General features: G+C 33.6%; 1 protein-coding gene across 2 annotated transcripts in view; it reads right to left on the reverse strand.

The window, feature by feature from the left end:
* Positions 1-23,270, reverse strand: part of CSMD3 (CUB and Sushi multiple domains 3) — a 1,270,863-nt gene that overhangs the window by 748,871 nt on the left and 498,722 nt on the right. Inside the window, exon 7 of one of the 2 annotated variants that reach the window (XM_047842281.1) lies at positions 3,540-3,851. The exons of the other annotated variant lie outside the window; for it this stretch is intronic. Within the exon in view, the coding sequence (XP_047698237.1) occupies positions 3,540-3,851 (312 nt within the window). The remainder of the gene's footprint in view (positions 1-3,539; positions 3,852-23,270) is intronic. 2 annotated transcript variants of the gene reach the window in all.

The raw sequence follows: 23,270 nt of genomic DNA on the forward strand, positions 1-23,270 counted from the left end.
AAACAAGGCATTTACACCTAGTTTCATGTTGTGAAATTTGAAGTGGTATAAAAGCAATTTATTGTTTGAATTCATGAGAATATCATTGCCTTTTAGGAATTAAAAACACTAGTATTTTTAGAACTATGACAAAATGAAGTAGTTATCTTTATTTTAATACTAAAATGTATAGATATATGAATATATTGTAAAACATAGTTTTAAGTTTTCTAAAAAATTTAGGCAAATGCTTTAGCTGGTCAGATTTTAAATAGTCATTAATTTAGCAAATAGTATTTACATTCATCTATGGTTCAGAAGCTGCTCTAGGCACTGGGAATTTAGCATGAACCAGATCCACTCACTCCTTACTTCACAGAGGTAAATTTTACAGGACAAGTCATAGGGCTGGTGATTACCAATACAAGAAAAGTACAGAGTACAATGCTGAGTTATAACAGAAAAAAAATCCTAACTTTCTTGGAGGTGACAATTTAAGTTAAAATTTCTAAAGGGAATTAGAATGATCTGGTTCCAAGAATGAAAGGAACGGTTCATCAAAGTGGCTTCAAGTAGAAAAGAACATGGTGTGTTTGACACTAACAGAATTTCTGTTTGGCTAAAAAAAAAAAAATAGAGTAACTGTGAGAGTCACACAGGATGGATATGGAGATAGAGGCAAAAGCCAGACCATGAAATTTTCTGTAGGACACCACCAAACCTTGGTTTTATTACTAAGGTTGTTGAGGAGGTTTTAAAGGGTAATTCTGACTACACTGCAGAGAATGGAATAGAAGAATGAAACCTAACTTGTTTTCTCTAACATATCTAGGAAAATTAAGGATTTAGTTTTGCATTATGTTTACAGACTCATTTAAAATGTCAACGAAATGACTCACTGTCTGCATAAACCCCATAACTACTCGAGTACTTGAATCGCTATGAGCTTTACAAAACTTTCCTTCTACTACCTCATGGGTTTCTCTGTATCTTCCACTCTATGCCAGTCTCTTGAAGGAAAGGGTCGTAGCTTATATATCATTCCTTCCTAGAACAGAGCATGGTACTCAGTAGGCATTCCAGGGATGTCTGGTGAGGCAGAATTATTTTTAATGAAGGAATAATGCTTTGGGGCACCTGGGAGGCACAGTTGGTTGAATGTCTGACTCTTGATTTCAGCTCAGGTCATTATCTCACGGTTATGAGACTGAGCCCTGCGGGCTCTGTGCTGAGGGTGGAGCCTGCTTAAGATTCTCTCTCTCTTCCTCTGCCCCTCTCCTCCTTGTTATCTATCTATCTATCTATCTATCTATCTATCTATCTATCTATCTAAAAAGAATACTGCTTTGATGTTAGCCAATTCCAATCTGGAAATTTGTCCCTGCTAAGAGTTAGGTTTTTGAAGTCTATTTTACATCTGTAAAGTAGCTAAATATTGAGGGTTTTCAAAAATATCGATAGGCATAGGGTGATAGTTCTCTTTTATTTCTAATATTTACATTTTTTAACCCAAAATGTTAAAAAGCTTGAGTCTCAAATGTAACTAGCTATCTGAAATCGCTAAAACACTAGATTATTGAGGAAGAGTCAGAAGGACTAATTCTAATTAAAATAGAGATTTGATAAACATATAATAATTTAAGTGACTGAAATAAATGATAAGTGTAACACTCAGAATGTTTTCCATACACATGATTTAAACAAAAATAACTGACGAATATTTAATTCCAAAGTAGATGGCACTACTCAATGGCTACTACTTACAGAAACACTATTTCTGAAAGAATATGGGAAAGGATGAAACATGTATTAGCTCTAAAATCATTATTGTCTAAAAGAGAATTTGAGCACTGATTTGGAATTTACCAAGGAAGTAATATGCTTAATTAAAATTTACTTGAATGTAGCTCAGAAGTTTAGATTGAGTAATTTTCAAATCACTTTATTGAATTTAATAACTGACTACTCTTTATTCTCATTTCAATCTGAATTATTTTTCCCAGTTCTCTAAAATACTAATTTGTAACCTGAGCTTCTCGCATCACTTGATGGCAACTTTGGCTAAAGTAGTATTTGTTTATTAGTTGATTTATATAACAAACTTATGCGTGAGAATTACCCATCTTTCATTCAATAGGTGGTAAAATGATCAGAGTAGTTTGTCAATTCTAGCTCGTGAAATTTTCCACAGAGAGTGAAAAAACTAAATGGAAGGGTTTTTACCTTAATATTTTAATAATATTTACACTTTTTTATTTCCTGCTACTAAGAAAAAGTATCTATTTGATAAAACAAATTATCAATTTTATCATGACTCTTACATTCTTCACTGGGGAAATACTCATGGTAAGGAAGTGAATCGAGAAGCAAGGTGATACTGATTTAATACTTTACAGGAGACTACTACGTGTTAAGAATTCAGTTTATGATGCTTACTAAGGAGAATAAAAGTACATTCAGTATGAATTTTGATGGAAATGAGCTTTTGAAATATTTCTATATGATTTTCAATCAGCTATATAAGATGTCTTGATTTTTGTTCTTAGTGTATATTAAGCACAGAATGCTTTCCATTACTTATATCATGTTCTGTATAAACCATGCCTACCCACACTACATCAAAACCAGTTTGGAGAATATATGATGATGAGTTGGAAATAGAGTTGGAGTAGGTATTTTGTACTTGAAACATGTTCAATTAATTAATATTTCCACTGATGCATATATTGATATAAATGAAATCCCTTTACTTTTTGACACTACATTGATTTTTTTCCACAAACTGCTCGGTGAAACTTGCTACCAAGAAACAGAAAAATATGCTTGCTATGCTTCGTAATTTTGTAAAAGGTAGGCTTATAGTAATCAACTAGAAAATTACCAATATATGATTTGGCTTTGTGGCAATTTTTTTCTACAAAAGATTAGAAAGCAAAAGGATATTTAAATATAGAGCCATAATCTCAATGAATAGCTGTTACCTTTTCAAAATGAGAAATCTCAATACAATCATATAGATCAGGCTATAGTTACTTTAGAAATAAAAGAGCCAGCTATAAAAAATAATCACCAGACAGAATGTTTCCATTTTGCCCAAATTATCTATTGTCTTAATTGTTAATTAGCATCTGTGTAACATTAAGATTTCATGCAAATGCTGAAAATTACGACATAGGACAAATCATCAATGTGTAAATATGTACACTTATTGATAGAAACTGGCTACTTTATTTTCAAGTAATCTCAACATCATACCTGGCACATAATATGCAATAGATATTTAGTACTTGTTTTTATTATCCTTTTTATGCATTCTTTCCTTTCTACATTTACCCCCACCCCCGCCCAGTATTTGCATTTCCCTCTGATTTGTATTTTTTAATTTCTGTGTTTTCAAATTATTCAGGGTTTGGCTATAACAATCTATATTTTGCAGCTAAGCTTTTTCCTTTGGCTTCCTACATCTTGGCTCTCTTTCAGCTCATTCTCCAATTCGAATCGTTACCAAAATATAGCTTTGGCTGTAACTAAACGGGCACAAGTAAAATAACATCCAATACCTCTATGAGTAACAACTGCAAGCTCTTTAGTTCTTTCTATCTGTTCAGCATTTCGTGGTCTTCTCCTTGTACTTTGTGTATCTGCTTGATGAGGAGAGAGCCCGTCCTTGGATGTGTTGGGGTCCAGACCTGAATTTCTGAGACTCGAAACTTGCACTCGCTGTTCCTCAGAAAGTCTATGGATGGTGACAGCTGTAACACTGGATACAGTAACATCTGCAGGTGTGCTAGCAACAGCAATAGCACCAGTGGTAGTCCTGTTATGCTCCTCTAACTCACCAGTGGAGGTAGTGTGGGTCAATGTAGAAGAACCTGTGGGACACAGTAGCACTAGATGCTAACTTTTTCTTTTAAATTGTGTTTATTTTTTTCTGATAAGTTTAATAAATTATATTCCCTTCTATTACCTTAAGGATAACCAACATGAAGAGGCAAAACACAAACACGCCCCTAAAATGTGAAGTAACCAGATCCAATGATTGCTTCGTATCAATCAACCTCTGAATAGGTATCACACACAAATATACCACATTTTCACTGTGACACGTTAGGGGAGAAAAGGTGAAATAGTAAACCCTTCATGGAGTCCTGAACCAATCTTTGTTCTTTATCTACAGATGAATATTAGCAACAAATGCCTGGCAAGTGACAAATTTTGACAGAATGGGTAACCGTGTAACCACACTTTTCTCAAAAGTATGCTTTGAAGAGTCTGTGCCATATCTGTTCATAATTTCTGGGAAAAACATCAAAAATTTCTATTTTAAGATAAGCAAGTGAAGGAGAATTTAAAATCAAAGCCAAAATTAAAACAAAATGATTAAAAAAATAAAACCCTGAATAACTATTCTATGCAGATGTCTATCTTAACCTCACTTGCCAGAAAGCAGCCAACATGATAAAATATTCAACACCGTGAGCTATATATGCATTAGGCTCCGGTGGGTTGTTTTTGGAAGTTGGGTAATATACTTCACTATTTTAAAGTAAAATTTGAGATTAACCAATTCTCAGTTAGTTAAAATTAATCACTATATTTAGAAATGATTGAGAATTAACTAATAGCATGGAACTTTTACGCATACGAAAGTAGCTTTAATAAATGGTTAAGAATTCCCAAATATCTCATAAGTGTTTCACAGTATATATTTCTCTACATTCTTAACTTTATTAAGGTTTCACTGTAATTTAAAAATAGATTTTTAAAGGAGCTGAATTAGGGTTTTCTTTTTCTCTCGCTTAAACCTTTTTAAAAGCTTGTCTGTGGTAGTACATAATTCTTACATAATGAAAGAAAGTAGTTTGTCTTTCTTATAATAGAAGTATGAAACTGAAGATATATTTAAAAGGCTCTTGACATCTAAAATGCTTAACAAGAAAAAAAATACTGAGTGTTGGAAGTACAGCTACTAATTAGGAATAATCGTCAGGTCCTGGTTAGAAAACTTCTGAGTATTTTTTAAAGCCAATGAGTGGTATATTTTCATATCCTTGCCTTCTCAATAAACTGCATCTCAAACTTCTGTCCACAGTGTATAATTAGATATTGTAGACAAAAATACATAGGAATAGTTGAACCATTCTGCAAGAGGAAAATAGCTTTATCCCATAATGTCATTTGAGTATGCTCTGCCTTCTTTTTCTTTTTCTTTTTTCCCTCTTGTGTTATAGGCAGGTGAGTGGTAAGATTAGTAATTCTGATTTCTGCTTTCAGCCAAAAAAGGACGTCAAACACGGGGGTCCTCTCATTCATAAGCAGCAAAGGGAAACATGTCTGCTACAGGTTCTGCCAGCCTACATTGTCATTAAAATTGAAGCTTGGTTTAATTTGGTTTGGAAACTCAAATGATGGTTGTATTTTCAGGGAGCCAAGGGTAAATGAGGTATGGCAATTATCAGATAATTTTAAAGGCCTTTAATATATTCTAAAGCATCAGTCAGAAAGAAGCTGCTACTGAATATTTATCCAAGTTATAGTGTGAAGATTACAATCTCCCTAAATTCATGTTGGTTATGCAAATTGACCAGTAACATCTACTAAGCTAATATTTAGTAAGATTTTTCTTTAGTCACACGATTAAGCAATAACTACGTTTACAATACTAACATTTAGTAATTAACCTCATGATAAAGCAGACATTTGAAGGGCCCATGTGCTTACTCTAAAAACAATGACCTGATCATATTATTCACCTAGGGAGTTTAACTGTATCTTCTACTTTAGAAAGGAAGTAGAAAATCAGGGTGGATAAAAAACTAACACTTTAAAACTTTTCATAACTGTATCATAATTTCCCAGCTTTCAGTTTTAGTTTAAAGAGGAAACTATTTAATTGTAAACATTTGCTGCAAAATGCAATCTAAAAGCATGAAAAATATTAGAATGTGTATGTACTCTATCTCAAATCTCAATGTTCTGACCTTATTCCAAGGAGTAAACTGAGGAGCTATTATATTCTATCATTGAAGTTATTACAATTGATCCCAAATAATCTCATGTGTTTGGGTCAATAACTCTGGGATAATTCTTAACAATGTATCTAAGTTCCTTCCATAACTAATCCTCAAGATTTATAGACCAGTTCCCGACACTGATTTTCTTGAAGACACCAGAGGATAAATACAGTTCCTGACAAAATTTGAGTTAGAACTGATCTTTGTTAGCCTTTAGACCCAGGATTTGCTAACATCCCGTCTTAAAAATCTTCAGTAATAGAACTCCACTTCTGGCTAATGGTGGTAGCGATTCGGTACTATCCTCTTAACCTGAATGCAGAACTTGGTGGAATATTAGAAAAAAGCATTGAAAAACCAATTTATTTAACAACCATAGTCCAACCAGATATATACTTCAACCAGATATTTTACTAACTAGTACCTATGTTTTATGTATATTTTGTGTTCATATTCTTTCTTCCTCATACTAGAATGCAAGCTCCCTAAAGATTGAGATTTTTGTATATTCTATTCATTGCTGAATTACCTAATATCTAAAACAGTGCCTGGTACACAGTAGATGCTCAAGAAATATTCATCAAAAGAAAGAATGAATGAATCCATTTAATAATAATTCTAAAATAATATTAACAATAATAAAGAATAAATTTCACAAATGAAATATGATGATAATTGTTACCATGGCAAAGTCATAATTCAAACAGTATAATGAATGAAGAGAAATTCTAAAGGGAGGAAGAATAATAATTTTGTTTTTAACTTTCAAAGACATCATTTTGAAAAAGTGTGGAATCTGAAGATTTATTTGCATGAGTTACTTGAAGATTTGTGTCATAATTCCCAAACCTTAAAAGATACAATGTTCACATGAAATGGATTTACTTAGAATGTTCAAATTTCTGTGGAGTGAAGAATAGTTATATGTCAAAATAGCAGGAGACAGAAGTGCATCTAAATGTAGTTAAATATGTTGATATATAAAATGGAATAACCTCCATAAAGAAATAACATCAGTTTCCTCTATAAGGCAATAAAATCATCCATCACCATACAGTTATATCATATATTATATAATCATTTTATCTAAAATGTAGACCAATTTAGAATACTGGTTTTAGTACCACTTTAAATTGGCAGTGTGTGAAACACAGATTTTTAAATTGTCAAAATGCACCATTTACCATTTAACAGTTTAAAAACACTCAACATTTTTGCATACATAACTGTTTTATGAGGTAATTGCCAATGTTAGAAAAAGCCTTGGGATTCTGTATAGCAACAATCCGTTATTAAATATATTATATAGCTAACTCAATGTTAAAATATATTTTGTTTTATTTTTTAAAAATTTAAGTATGCTACACAATTAAGTAAACATGATCTTTGATAGCACAATATTAAATGCATATGTTACACAACATACAACCCCAATTAAGAAATAAAATGTACATCCAGAAAATTCATTCTTCGTTTGAAATTAAATTATGTATACAAGATGTAGTTTATCACAATTAGATTATCCTGTCATTAAATCTCTTGAGATATATTTAAAAATTAGATGTTTACAACATAAACACAGGTCTAAGGTATATTTTATTAATATTCTTTAATAAAACATTTCTCAGTATAACAAAAATAAAATGAAATGGTTTACATATATAAGCATGCTTCCCTAAATCATAACTATGTGCCATATTTGGAACTATGATAATGGAAAATGACATACGCTACACATGTAAACTGGTAAATTTATTTAACAGGAATCCTTACAATATTAAATTTGGATTACATTATGTATTATAATGAGAATTGTGTTTTTGAAGGCTTTCTTATTTCAACAACATCTTCAAGAGACTAAACATGTTTCATATAAAGCCATTTATAAGTGTGTCATTTAGAAAGTGTAACCAAAAACTCTTTCTGCAATTGAATTTTAATTTCTTTATGATTAAATTTTTAGCCTTACAGATTTTTAAAACAATTTTGCTTCATAATTATTGTCTAACTCACCACAAAATTGAAGAGCAGAATGTATTGCTAAAGATATGAGTGGATGGCCCAATATGTACACAACTACGTAAGCACATGTTAAAGATAATTGCATATTCAAAGAAGTAGCTTTTAGATATTTATGTTTGGCATGTTATTTTATATTAAAATATATATCCTGTTCCATTAATTTTAGTATTCCAGGTGAAACATTTGAATGAAAGTTTAACTAACAAAATAATTCTAAATGAATAATTTTGTGACATTACGATATATAATGAAGGAAAATGCAATAAACATTTAACATGAAAACATGCAAAAGGAAAAATATACAAAATAACATCAAAATAAAATCTAAATACAACTAATGCAACAATTCTATTTGAGCCATTATTTAGATATTCTATAATTTTAGCATATGTAATTTGATTTATGTTACATTTCTTTAATATTACTTGGACAAAACTTAAACATGTTAATAAGTGAGGCAACTCTTGCAAACTAATTGCAATATGTGCAAATGAGGCAAAACAAAGTCACTGCTTTGTGACATGCTATAATTTTCAGGAAGCATATTGCAATCAGGTATATAATTTGGGTATTTTGCATTTTAAACATTATTAATTCCAGTCTGCTAAAATCTCTAAAGCTTAGTATTTTACAGTACAAATTAGTGGATGTGCTTGTACTATGAATATTCAACTGAGAGAAGAAATGGGTAAACTGAAATGGAAAGTAGCCTTTAAACTGTAAAAGAAATATAAATGATCTACCTTTGGTTAACTGTTACCTAATATAAAATGATCTTTCTGACTAGGAGAATTTTAAGTGAAACAATCCTGGAAAAAAATAGTTTGTAACTTAGTTTTAAAGAGTTGGTCTCGATTATAGTTTTAATCTTAAATTAAAATGTTGTATTTGTGCTAAAACTACATAGGATTATGATCTAAAAATAGCTAAATAAATGAAAATAAGATATTCCTGATTATAAGACACAGCTCTAAGTAAAAAACATTCTACCAATTAAACTATGACATAACAATGCAAAAACTCTGTCACCTACATCCAGATTGCTGAGATGTTAAAATGTGAAAAGATATTGATCATGATAGAGTTAAAAAGAAATCAGTAATTCTAGACACAGATTTTCTATGATCACAAATTAATTAAATAAATTAGGTGTGTATTAATTTACAGATAGAACTGAGAGTTCAAATATAATTTATCTTTCTGAGTTGATTGATTAATGAATATGTTTCTATTTATGTTATATATTTCTATTCAAGTTTCTAGGCATTAAATAAGGAAATCAACATTAAATTTTGCAAATGGGTTTGTTACTGTTTATCAGGTACAAGTGATCAGACTGATTTAATATGCGAAGTGACTAAATAAACATTTAGAGTCTAAGCTGAAACTGATGATACATCTACTAAATTCACACTTACTGAGAGTAAATTAATAATTATAAAACAAATATTCAACAAGATATTTACTAATGTCAAGTTGTTTACATGCAAAATAAAAACCCCACATTCTGAATTGTTTGAAATGTTGATAAACCCATATGCCAAGCAACTATAAATACCTTTATCTAAATGAAATATAGAAAATATCAAAAGTTTTAGAAAGTATATGGAGAGTACTATATAGGTCCACCATGACAAAACTATATATAAAAACATATATATGATAAATATATATTTATAACATATATATTATAAATGTCTGAATGTTATAGTAAATATCATCACAGTTTTACTATAAAAATGTGAGAAAATAGACATCTCATTATTAGTACTAAAAGAGCATACTAGGGAAAAAACCTTTTTTAAATAGACAGTTGGAAGACCTGTAAAGAAACTCTCTCCCTCTTAAAGGACCAATTCTTGTTTGTACCTAGTTGATTAAAGTTGCAGAATCAGATGTTCTCATCATTTATTCCTTTTCAAATATTTTGGAAGGCTCAACTATGTGTAGCAATGGGTCCTAGGGGTAATTGTTTTAATGTGCTCAAACACACACACCACTGATAGGAATAAATACTCACAAAATACAAACTGAATCTTTAGTGTAACTAAGCATAATGTTCTTCCCTAAAATCACAATATTGACAATCAAACTTAAAGGCCTGGGTTTTGAAATAAAATTGATGGCACCCTTGTCACATTTGATAAGAATATGAGCAAAGGGTATACTGCCCTTCCACACCTTTCTAAAACCATCTCCTAGAATGTCAACTGTTAGATTTCTTTCTTGCCACAGCTCTTATCTCTCAGCTCAAGTAGAAGTATTTGTCCTTCAACAAACAAAATGTAACTGAACACAAACTTGTTTCACTTCCTTCGACACAAAAGCTTGTGGAATAGCTACCAGTTCTTCGGAAGATTTAAAGGTGTTATCAGGAAAAAGGAATACTAATATATTTAATTCCAAAGTGTTAACATCAGGAATTCCTTCACTTTCAGAGTCTTGCTGTCTCTGATAATGGATATGTATTAATAGCTTTTTGGAAGTACAAAGTGTGTCTCATATGTGTGCACCCCCCACGTCTTCTTGAATGTTTAATGAGTATGTGAGAAATGAATGAACGTGGCTAAATGTACTACTCTCTTCTTTCTAAAAATTAAATATTTTACTTTATGTTAGTATTTATTGAGGGTTAAATGTATTTTTAAGGATATAAATATAAAAAATTGAGCCTCTCCAGATGTGTTCAAACGATACAAAAAACACTCCACTATAATATAACTGCAATTTATATGGCATGTACTAGACTAGAAGGAAAAGAGAGGAAGGAACATCTAAGAACACATAAATCACCCCTTCATTCTGTGTTTTCTCAAATGCGGGTAGCATATCCCTTCTCTTCCATTCTCCAGCATCCTTTTCACTCCCCCACCCAAATAATCTTTTAATGACAGCATTATGAAGGAGAAAGGAAAGAAGTAAGAGAAAGGAACTGGTAAGGTTACTCTTTCTACCAATCATGGTTGAAAGGAAAAAATAAGAGGCTTTATTCTGACACAGCCCATCATGTCCCTGAGTCCTTCCCACCTTGACTATCTGACTGCATCCATGTTTATTGTCTATTTCCTTCTCTAGTGGTCTTCTAGTTTGCAGGGGGCAGAGGTGCTTCATTTTCCATTAATTTTAAGTGTTCTTTTTTAGAAAATTTACATAACTCTGGCTTTATTTTTTTATTTTTTATTTATATTTTTAAATATGAAATTTATTGTCAAATTGGTTTCTATACAACACCCAGTGCTCATCCCAACAGGTGCCCTCAATGCCCATCACCCACTTTCCCCTCCCTCCCACCCCCCATCAACCCTCAGTGTATTCTCAGTTTTTAAGAGTCTCTTATGGTTTGCCTCCTTCCCTCTCTGTAACTTTTTTTTTCCCTTTCCCCTCCCCCATGGTCTTCTGTTAAGTTTCTCAAGATCCACATAAGAGTGAAACATACGGTATCTAGGTATTGCTCTCTGAAGACTGTCCTCTTAGACACAAATACCTTTCTGGTTGAGAGAACACACACACCAGAATGACTGCCTAACCATTCAGTTTGAATTCGTTTATTGCAAACTTTTCTTCTCCTCAAAATAAATAATAGGGACACGTTGAGAACTAAGTTTTTGAGGAGTGTGAAGCGTGTGGTAGATCACTGAATGCTCCTGGTTGAGGGATTTATTATAAATTGATATCTGATCCCATGTGACTGTTATATGACGGGAAGTCCTGGGTTCATTACAAGCAAGTGGGGCATAAGGGAGGTGTGGGCGGGTAGGAAAGGGCTGACATTCTGAAGGAAAGACTATTACAGTATTGATTGCTGAGAGGTTGCTGAGCAACTGGTGAGTATGTGCATAAATATGCTAAAGTAGAGCAGCCTAACAAGAAAACGAAGCCAAGAAAGGTCTGATTTTCCTGCATCATACACTCTGTAAGACACTTTTTATTTTATAGCAGCTAATTAATTAGTAGCAGAAGTGATTTGCTTGAAAATGGGTGCCAATCTTGGCTTAAAAAAGTTGCATTTTGGAGGGAAAAAAAACCCTTCAGAAATAGTAAGAACCTATGGAGTTAATCTTCAAAGACTACTATTAACCAGAAAGGCACATATATTACACAGTACCTATTGGGGTTTATGTATAATTCTCTGTTAGGGTACTTAAAATAAAAATTTCTATATTGAGAGGTAAATCTTTATATTCCTTCATGTAATTGCAAGGTCCACCTTTCTTTCCTTCTCTTTCTTTCTTTACCAAAAATATATTTTATTTCAAGACACTACGCACAGACTGTCTTTTAATAACATCAATAATATAAAGATACAAATACTCTAAAAATTATAGCTGAAATTTGCATGTATACTTGGCTTCAAATATGTTTTGTACTTTAGTTTAATTATGGAAATTGATGTGCTAAAATTGAGAGATAAAATGTGGACCTGACTGAGGAGCATCTCAAAAATCATCCGCTCTAACATTGTGACAGCAGGCCAACTCTCTTTAACACTTCCTACTCTAAGAGTAGAAAGTTTGATGCACTGGGTGATACATATCAGAAGGTTAATTAGAGCTTCCTTCACTCGAATCTTGCCTGTGGAAGAGACATATAAGTTTGTGTTTTAAATACAAAGGAATCCCATCTCTTTTAGAGTAGAAGTTACTTGGAAAGACAGGAAAAACAAGAGCAAAATATGAACAAAAAAGATTCAGCAAGGGGCTTGGGGTTTTTGTAACGTTTTTATAGATATTGGGGAAAAACTTTATCTTGTATTTATTCTGGAGAAAGCAAATGTTATTTACTTAATAAAATCTTTCTTTTCCCCATCGCTTCGATGCCAAAGAAAGTGAGCATTTTTCCCTTTCCTATGTTGTAGTAGCATTTCAAATACTGACTTTAAAAGTGGATACATCATGGGGCACCTGGGTGGCTCAGTCGGTTGAGCGGCCGACTTCGACCCAGGTCATGATCTCACGGCTCGTGGGTTCAAGCCCCGTGTTGGGCTAGGTGCCTGGAGCCTGTTTCAGATTCTGTGTCTCCCTGTCTCACTCTGTCCCTAGCCCACTCGCATTCTGTCTCCCTTTCTCTCAAAAATAAATCAACATTAAAAAAAAAAAAACGGAGACATCTCATCTTCCCTTTCCCTCTTTTTTATTTCACAAACATTAATTAAATGACGACTATTCATCAAGCACAAATACACCCCCCAAACACACACACACACACACACACACAACTTTTCTCTCTTACAGAGATCCCATCCTTACCTTGCAAGTAAACTTTCATGAATTTAAAAAATCAGTGCTATGTGATATATTCAATGAAAGATACATAGAGAACGATGAAAATATAGCTGGAAAGCCCTTTGCTATGTTTCCAAAATGGAAAAGTGTGTCTAGTGGAAAAGATGTTGGAATTGAGTTTAAAGGATGAGCAGATTTTGCCAGATATTTTAGGAATAAAAGAACATCCTAGTCAGAGGTAACCATTTAAGAAAAAGGTGTGGCAGGGGAAAATGCAAGACATGCTCAGCCATTTGTAAATTATTTGATACAGCAAGAATGAAGACAGAGTAAGAGCAGATTTGATAGGTAGAGACCAATGTTTGAAGAGCCAAGAAAAGTCAACTTGAAAAGGACACCTGAAAAGATGAGGCATCACTGAAGAATATTAAGCAGGAGACTGGCACGACAGGATTGTCATTTCAGAAGCATTGTAATTGCTGTAATGTGGAGAAGATACTAGAGTTATGTGGACTAAAGGCGGGGCAACTCTTTAGCTGACCCCCATAACATGACTATGAGCACCTTGATACAGGGTTGCTAGATGGAGTAAATAAAAACATAGAACACTCCGCTGAATTTGAATGTCAGATAAACAACATCTGTCTTTTTACAAGTACTTCCTATACAACACTGGGGACAGATTTATAATAAAAATTATCCACTGAGGGCGTCTGGGTGGCTCAGTCAGTTAAGGGTCCTACTCTCGATTTTGGCTCAGGTCATGATCTCATTGTTCTACAGTTTGAGCCCTAAGTTGGGATCTGTGCTGACAGCAAGGAGCCTGCTTGGGATTCTTTCTCCCTCCCTCCTTCCCTCTCTGCCCCTCCCCTGCTTGTGAGAGTGTTCTCTTTCTTTATCTCTCTCTCTCAAAATAAGTAAATAAACTTTAAAAATAAAAAAGAAGATATTAAAAAATATATTTACTGTTTATCTGACATTCAAATTCAACCAGGAATCCTGGATATTATCTGAAAGCAATTCAGACTTACAAACTTTGAAAATTTCTGCATAGCAAGCAAGTTAAAACTATTAACAAATATTGATCCTTTTAATGTAATGTGCTTTGATTGATCCTATGAAGACTTATGAAATGCAGAGAGTAGGCATGATAACATCATAAGAACATCTAGACAAAATTCATTCAAGCATCTTTTTATGAAATGAAAACTAAAAAGAAGATAAGTTGAATGAGGTACGCTAAGACATTTTATTCCACTTGTATTTAAATTCTATATTCTTCATTTTAGTATTAAAAATAGCTAATACTCTAGCCCTTTTTCATTATAAACCGCAAGTTCTATACTTGAGGGAGAAAATAATATTGAGAAGTAAATCTATAGATGATTCATACAAAACAGTGCCAACTTTTTTATTAATGCTTCATTCCAAAGAAACCTGAATTGAAGATATTTCCAGCAAGAACTTAATGGACTTGGAATTGTATCCAAGCAATAGAAATGGTAACGAATAATGAATGAAAATATCATTCTCATATTATCAAGTAAGCCTTTTGACCTGTTAATCTTTTCCCATCCTTGTTTTTTTTTCAGATGGTAGAAAGTATAAAATGAAAGTAGAAAATTCAGTTATCTCTCTTTGTTATATATGTATACACACACATGTGTGTGTATATCTATCTATATACACACATACACACACATACATACTGATATATACAAGAGGAGATACAGACACTATATAGAGAAACCATATATACATGCATATTATATTTAATTCTATAGAAAGACACATATATACATTATATACATATATATATCTATATGCTCTGAATTCTGAAAAGGTTTCTTTGAGTAAAGATGTTCTATTTGATCAAAATCACATACATTTTAATTGGAAAACTTTATGATGAAAATGATTAATTAAAACAAAGGAAGGTTTCTTACCATTAAAGTGGTTTTAAATATCTGAAAGTTTTATATCTAACCTAATGATTTTGCTATATTACAATTACAGGTAATAATGTCAACATCCAATCATTTTTCTGAAGAATATTTTTAACTTTCATAAGGGTGATAGAAATTTGCTCTTCTCACTTGTGGGATGGTGTCTTTGTATCACCGCAAATTTCTGAGTGGAGTTGATTAAGACACTGTAAACATATTTGCATTCCAATATGTTTACCTGAAATGACTAGATAACAAAACTATTTATAAAGAGCAACAATCATTTACTGAGTACAAATTATGTTCTAGACACAGTTGTAATTAATTTATTCCATCCTCAAAAGTACCTGTAAATGGAGGACATTAAAGCTTAAAGCAGCTTCCATAATACACGGACTCACTTTGCTAGTAGGCAGAAAGCTGGGATTTGGAAGTAAATTGTGTACTCCCAAAACTACAATCCTAACTCTTGTGAAATCAGTAACCTCTGTTTAGTCTCTCCAATATAAGACAGCATGTGAACACTTGTGTCTAAATCCACATGTAAGTTATTTATTTATGTTTTGTTTTCATTATATTTCTTCCCAATCACTTTCTTCTCCAGCACATGTCTGTTTCTAGGTTCTTCTTACAATTCCCTCGCCTCAGGGCAATAAGGTTCTGTAGGCTAAAAGGGAAATTTGCTGTAATATCTCTCCATAACTTTAATTTCCTAACAGTTTAGGCCTCTTCAGGGGATTGTGTCAAATGACAGGATAGGGGGAATGACTAGGGTAAAAGTTGAGGGGCCAAGGAGAGGCAATAAAGATAACACACACATACCCTTCCTGCTGCATTGCAGGAAAGTGGAAACATCAGGAACCTGGACTCTCATCTTTGGCTAAGATACTCATCTCAGGCTTGTCATGGGAAGTTTAGAATCATTTGACTTCAAGTGAGTGAAGTGTGTGCTTGAACAATGATGACTGAGTGCCTTTCTCCTTATTGTCCATACACTGCAAAGGTCCCTTGGATTCTTGTGCAACTTGAGGGAAGAAGAATGTGCCAATGTTTCTTCCACCCACCCTCCACAGGGACCTGGACAAAATTTTTCTCCTGTTAGATACAATGGTGGCTCTCAAATTCACTCAAATTTGAAAGAACAAAGTAACATTTCTCGCCCAGGCAAGTCTGTGGATAAATTACCTCTTTCAGTGGCAAATCTAGCCAAAATGCACAGCATGCCCTAAACAGCCTGTCTCCTTGTTTTTCGTTTCAGGTTGACATATGATGTTTCTGTGTTCTTACTATTTCCTCCTCTAATATTACAGTTTTTCCCTGATAAAACCATTCTTAGTAATCTAATTTCACTTATCTTTAAGTATTATCTGCTGCTCAATTGTTAAAAGACTCACATTATCACCCCCCAAGGCTTCTTACCATGTTGCTAAACTGGATCCTCTTTTTTTTTTTTTTTTTTTTTTTTTTTTTTTTTTTTTTTTGGTTTATTTTTGGTTGTTTGCTTTAAAGCATGAACAAAGCTTCTGTAAACTTCTGGGGCTAACTTTTACCTACATGACTTCTCTAATCTTCAGAAAATTTCATGGAAGGTCTTTTTTTTTCCTGAGTCCCACATATATTGTATTATTCAGGAAAAGTAGATGGTTTTCTAGGACTTGTCCTACAGACCCAGGAATCAATTAGTTTTCAGCAACTATTCATCACTGATTCAAAGTCCTACTAACCATAGATTCTAACAACTGCCAATCATTTTCTTCTTGTAAGTTCCATGATAAACATTTTACATTTAACCTTTGTAACAATCACAGGGCATAGATTATAATTCATATAGTCAAGGGTAAATACCTTGATTAAGAGCATTCATTCATATATTCACTCATGTATTTATTCAACAAGAACTTATTGAGCACCCATTCTGCACCAGGCACTGAATGATGACAGTATGTTTCCTAAGAGAGATTACATTTAAGTGAGGGAGACAACGAATGTACCGATTAATATAATAGCTGGTGGGGAAACGCAAAGTGACATTTGAGCTAAAAACCTTAAAAATGAAAAAGTGAAACATAAAAATAAAATACCTGATAGATCTGGCTGTTTTATTCAGACTGTCAGGTTCTATAGTTTGTATTGTTAATCTTTGTGATACATTGCTTCGTACTCAGTTATGACTTGGGCACTTCACTTTATATAACTATGTTTCATGGTCTCTTGTGCTCTATATTTCTATGAAGTAACATGTATTTTAACTCAAGATAATATATTTTGATAATAAATTTTAAATATGTGAGTTCCACATGTCACCAATAAAAATTAATAACATCACTATATTTCCTCTTTTCAATATACACATATATATTAAATGCCTACTCTTCACTAGCCACTGTTATGTGGTAGGATATTACAGTGAGCAAGAAAGATGATATAAATAGAGAAACAAGAGAAACAAAAAATATGACTGTATTATGTTGGTATGTTACGCTAATGTTGCCACAAATTCTTTGCAGGCCTTTCTATCAACAGGTAGAGTCTATTTCCTCACCCTCTGGATCCAAGTTGACTTCATGACTTGCTATGACCAACAGAGTATAGCAGAAGTGATACTGTGTGAGTTCTTGAGCCTCAGTTCCAAAAGGTCTTGTCATTTCCACTTTTGCTCACTTGGGATATTTCCCTGAGACAGCCACGTAAAGAAGTATGTCTAGACTATTAGAAGACAAGGGGCACAAGGAAGGGAACTGAATTGCCCCAGCTGACAGTATTATGAGTGAGGCCATATTGGTCCAAGTATCCCAGTCAACCCTCCAGCTTAATGCAGTGACACGTGAGGGTGGAGATACATCCTGAACACCAACAAAATTATGAAAAGTAATAAAGCATTATTGTTTTAAGCCTATAAGACTTAGGGTAGATTTTTCAAGACATGGTTAACTGACACAATAAGTGAAATACAGAGTTTTACAGGAGTATATAACAAAAACACTAATCTAATCTAGTCTTGGAGGTGACTTAACAAAGAGAAGCTTTCTGGAGGAAATATTTTATATTGAAATAAGAAAGATGAATAAGGCTTCCAAGGTGAAGACAAAGGAAAGAGATGGTCCAGAAAGAGTGTGCTACATGCATAAAGACCATGAGACAAAACAGATTCTGTTAGTTTCTAGGAGTTAAAGGCCATTTAATATGTATAAAGCATAGACAGCAAGCAGGAAATCACAAGAATTGAAGCTAAAAATTTAGGTAGAAGGCATTTATGAGAATATGGTACAGTAGATATGGTACAAGGCATGGGAAGATACTTGGACTTTCTTTTGAAGTCAACAGAAATAGTTCCTCAAGTCCACTCTCTCCAACTAACACCATATTTCTCCCATCCCTTTCACAGAACCAAACATGGTTCTTAACAAGAAGGTGGTGTAGTAGTAAGACGCATTCTGTTTCCACCGATGGAAAACATAAAAAGATCTCTTGAGTTAAAAAGCAAATTTTTAGTAATTATTAAATGGGGTCACTTGGAGTCTTCTCAAAATTGAAAATTAGTAGATATTTGACTCTTTAATCCACAGTCTTATATGTTTTCATTCATTTCTCCCTGGTTTCTATTTTTCAATTTTCTAATGCCACGCCAGCGGCTTTATCAATTCTTCAAAATGTTAGGTAGAATTCCTTGTTGAATTAAAAATATACTTCACTACAAGGTCAGTCAATGTCTTTCGTTAGAGGATGAAACTTATGTTGTATAATATAACTAATTAGAATTTTTTCATAGAATTGGGGGAATGTCACAGGACCTCAGAGTTCATGGTCATCACATAGAGTCACCTATAGTCTACCTGCAAAAGTAGTAAGCTCAAGTGTATCTTTATGTTTGATTATAAAATATGTTCTAAACAATTGCATTTACTTTGAAAAGATGATTTGTTGCTATAAAATGTCACCAACTCTATGCAGTTCTGGCTTTCCTTATAGAGAATAGAATGATTTTTATATACAGGTGAATAACTTCTAAAATTTAGTTAAGATGAAACTTTCATATGCCTTGAAATAAACTGGAATGAAAAAATAATACCTCAAACACATAAAGTGAGGTTTGCAGTACAGAAAATAAGACAGAAAATGTTATTCTGTGATCCTAAAATTGTATATATACATTATGCATAGTGCATTTCCTTGAGTGAGCCCAAAGTGATTATGCTAATTCAAGATCATTTAGCTTTATTTTTTAATTATTATTATTTTTTTTTTATTTTAGAGCGAGAAAGAGGGTGAGTACAAGTGAGAGAGAGGGGCAAAGGGAGAGAGAGAGAGAATCGTAAGCGGGCTGCATGCTCAGCGCAGAACTGGACATACGGCTTGATCCCCAGACCCTAGGATAATGACCTGAGCCAAAATCAAGAGTCACTCAACTGACTGAGCCACCCAGGTGGCCCTGAATGTCATTTATAAGGTAACTACATTTATCCTTTCCTTGTTGCAAAATCTGATTACAGATGATCTCTGACATAAGATGTTTCGACCTAGCATTTTTTTTTTTTATGGTAAGATGGTGCAAAAGTGATACGCATTCAGTAGAAACTGTCCTGGAAGTTTGAATTTTGAGCTTTCCTTGGCTGGTGATATGGGCATGATTGTCTCTTGTGATGTTGGGCAGCTGCATGTAGCCACAGTTCCCGGTCAGCCATACAATCACAAAGGGTAAACAATCCAGACATTAAAACCCCTTAAACCTGTACACATACCACCATCCTGTTTTTCATTTTCAGTACAGCATTCAACAAATTACACAGGATTTTCAACACTTGATTCTAAATAATCTTTGTATTAGATGATTTTGCCCAACTGGAGGCTGATGTGTCGTTCTAAGCATGTTCATGGTAGGCTATGCTAAGCTATGATATATGGCAGGTTAGGTGTCTTAAATGCATTTTTGACTTACAGTATTTTCAACTTACAATAGGTTTATCAGGATGTAACCCCATCGTTAACTGAAAGAAGATCTATATTTACAATCATTTTTAACATCACCTCATACATGAGCTGTATATGACATGTGGAAGAACACTGTTTTGAAAATAGTTTTGTGTTTAATACTGACTATACTGAAACTAGGAATAAAATTCACCTTAGTTTCCTCAGTTATCATACAAAGAATTTGGACTGAATTAGTGGTTCTCAAATTTTTCATCATGAAATGCTACTTGTTATGTTTCTCTAAGAAAAAATTTAGGAAACTTCTCTTACAAATAAACTGAGTCACTTTCATTCTAAGAAATGTATGCTCATTTTAAAAAATCAACATAGCGCTTGCAGATCAGGCCTTCTAATTGCCATGAAGTAGCCAATATGTCACCAGGTTAATTTAATTACAGTGCTAAGTAAATACAATTGATATTTTAGTTAGCATGTGAGGCCCTGTGATGGGTAAAATTTAATTAAGCTTTTTGAAATAATGAAAATAATGAACTGTTATTCTTCTTCTAGGGAATCCCAAAAAGGAATCATTAGGTTACAAGATCTATCACACCTCCACAAATCTATGGAGAGAAGAGAATTCATTCCAACGATGTATTTAAATATTATCTGCACCTCTCTTTCTCTCCTCTCCCCCCTCCTCTCTCTCTCTCCACTTCCTTTCCTACCCCCTTCCTTCTTTTTTTTCTTTCTTTCCTTCCTTCTACAAACTGCATTAAGCACTCAATACATGCCAGGTATTCGTCTGGTTCTAAAACGATCAAGGAGAGGGAAGAGATACAAGGAAATAAGCACAATGATATTTAGGAATGCTAGTACTATGAAAGCACAAATACAGTAGCCAGTAGTGGTGAATTCCTAAGTTGTTGAGGGGAGTCTAAATCACACTGGCTTATTCTAAGACTTTTGCGCTGACACTGGGATGGTAACAACAACAAAAACTGTCATGGGAAGACATGAGGGCATAATTTTCCACTCAGAGAGAACAGCAGATACAAAGAAGCTAAAGCTGAAAAGAAGATGGTGTGTTCCTGAAGGCAGTGAGAGGATGCTAAGTATTAGGAAATTAGGGACTTGAATGCCATTCAAGAAGTTTGGATTTATTTTCTAATTTATCCTAAGTAAGCAATGTAGAGGGAAGATCTGATTTAAATTTAAATAGATCACTTTGTTGTTAATGGATAACGTGTCCGTGTGCCTGTGTGTGCGTGTGTTTGTGCACGGGTGCATATAGGGAGTTGATGATGGTCGTAGTTTGCTGCTATGACAAGAAATATGTGACACCGTGGCATGTGGAAGAAAATGAGGTAGATTTCCTGGACCTTTTCCCCACCAGAGCATTCCAAAAATGAAAAAGTTTGCAAAGAGCTATTACAGAGCTTCTGCACCAGAATGCACATTTGCAGAGGCTGAAAAGGTAAATACATCAGGCCAGAGACTCCATGTTAAGAGCCAAGAGCAGATCCATGCAGAATAAGGAACTGCCTGGGAGGATGTGGAAAGTATAATGAGGACTGAGGTTTAAAAAATATCCAAATGGCTAATTGAAACCAATGTTCCAAACAAATAACTGACGAAGTGATGGGAATGCTAAAAGCTGAGGAGCACGGGCCCTGAAAGAAACAGATGCTGTGAGCAGCAGGGAGACGCCAGCGTAACTGGCACAAATGTGACTGTGAATAATGCTCTTCCGTGACCCTTAAAGCCTATCATACAAGCTGCAAATTGTATCCAAGATATTCAAAAAATTTTCATCTCTGACGTTTTAAGGAACAAGAAGGATGCCAAGGCTAAAATGGGGCATCAAAAAATGAGATTAGGGCATTCTACGGAATGACTGAAGATGTATTGTTTCTTCCGTTAAGAAAATGAACTAATATGTAGAACAAGAAGCATGTGTTTATTTGTTAATTCGTTTAACAAACATCATATTGAGTGCCTACTATGTGCTACGCACTACCATGCTGGGGATATAAAGGGAAAAAACACACCCAATCTTCCTTTCAAAGAACTTGTATTTTTAAAGGGGAAGAGAGGCAATAAAACACCAGATTAACAAAGAAGGTAATAACTAACAGGTATTTGAAGGAAACTTTACAAGTGGCATAAAGGAGAGTTCCTGGTACTTGGAAAATGAAAACCTCTTTGAGAAAAGGATATTTATACTATAACCTAAAAGAGAAGAAGAAGTCATCTATACGAAGGCTGGGGGAAGTATTTCCAGAAAGTTGATGTTGCCGAGACATAGGCAGAGAGGATAAGGGTAGAGAGGGGTTTAATGATGCAGGCAAGGATTGATCATATAGAGTCAAATAGCTGTATCAACAAATTTCTTTCGCAATGTACTTGGAAGCTATAGCAAGGATTCTGAATTTGACTTGGTTTGCATTCTAAAAAATATCACTCTACTTTTGTGTAGAGAACTGATTATAAAGAAGCAATAGAGTCAGAGGACAGATCCAAGGGAACGTTAGTGACATTATAAAAAATATTACTTGATAATTGGGGACAATAGGTGCATTCAACAGACAAGTCAGTGATTATGGGATAATTAAGATAAATGATAAAATAGATCATATTTGCTTAATTTCTTGCAAATATCAAGTACAAATGTGTGATTACACTAACTATGCCTATCAAGGAGATTTTAAAAAGCAAATAGTCTGTATATGTGAAATAACGTCTTCTGTTTCATCAGATATGTCCAACTGAATGTACACATGTACTTCCAGCTGTTAGCAGAAACAGGGTTGTTATAAAGAATAACTGATGCAAAAGGCAACTGAAAACTGGGAAAGAACACAGGTATGTACTTCATAATTATTATTCCAATGAAGAAAATAAATACACTAAAGGAAGAAGATATACAATGCTATCTTGTCAAATGTTTTCATGAAAAACAATCATTCAATAAATTGGGTAAATCAGCTATGTGGTTCCTGGTATGTCTAAAACGTCAAAGTACCTTGACAGGTGTTTTCAAAAATACCATGAGATATAATTATCACAGTAATTTATAAATTAATTACATCTGTTTCATCACTGATAAAATGGAGATTCTATGGGCTAAGAATTTCATGGTTTTGACTCCAAGTTCAATTATGTTCATTGTTCTG

Source organism: Prionailurus viverrinus, chromosome F2, assembly GCF_022837055.1.
Source record: "Prionailurus viverrinus isolate Anna chromosome F2, UM_Priviv_1.0, whole genome shotgun sequence".
NCBI classification, from domain to species: Eukaryota; Metazoa; Chordata; class Mammalia; order Carnivora; family Felidae; genus Prionailurus; species Prionailurus viverrinus.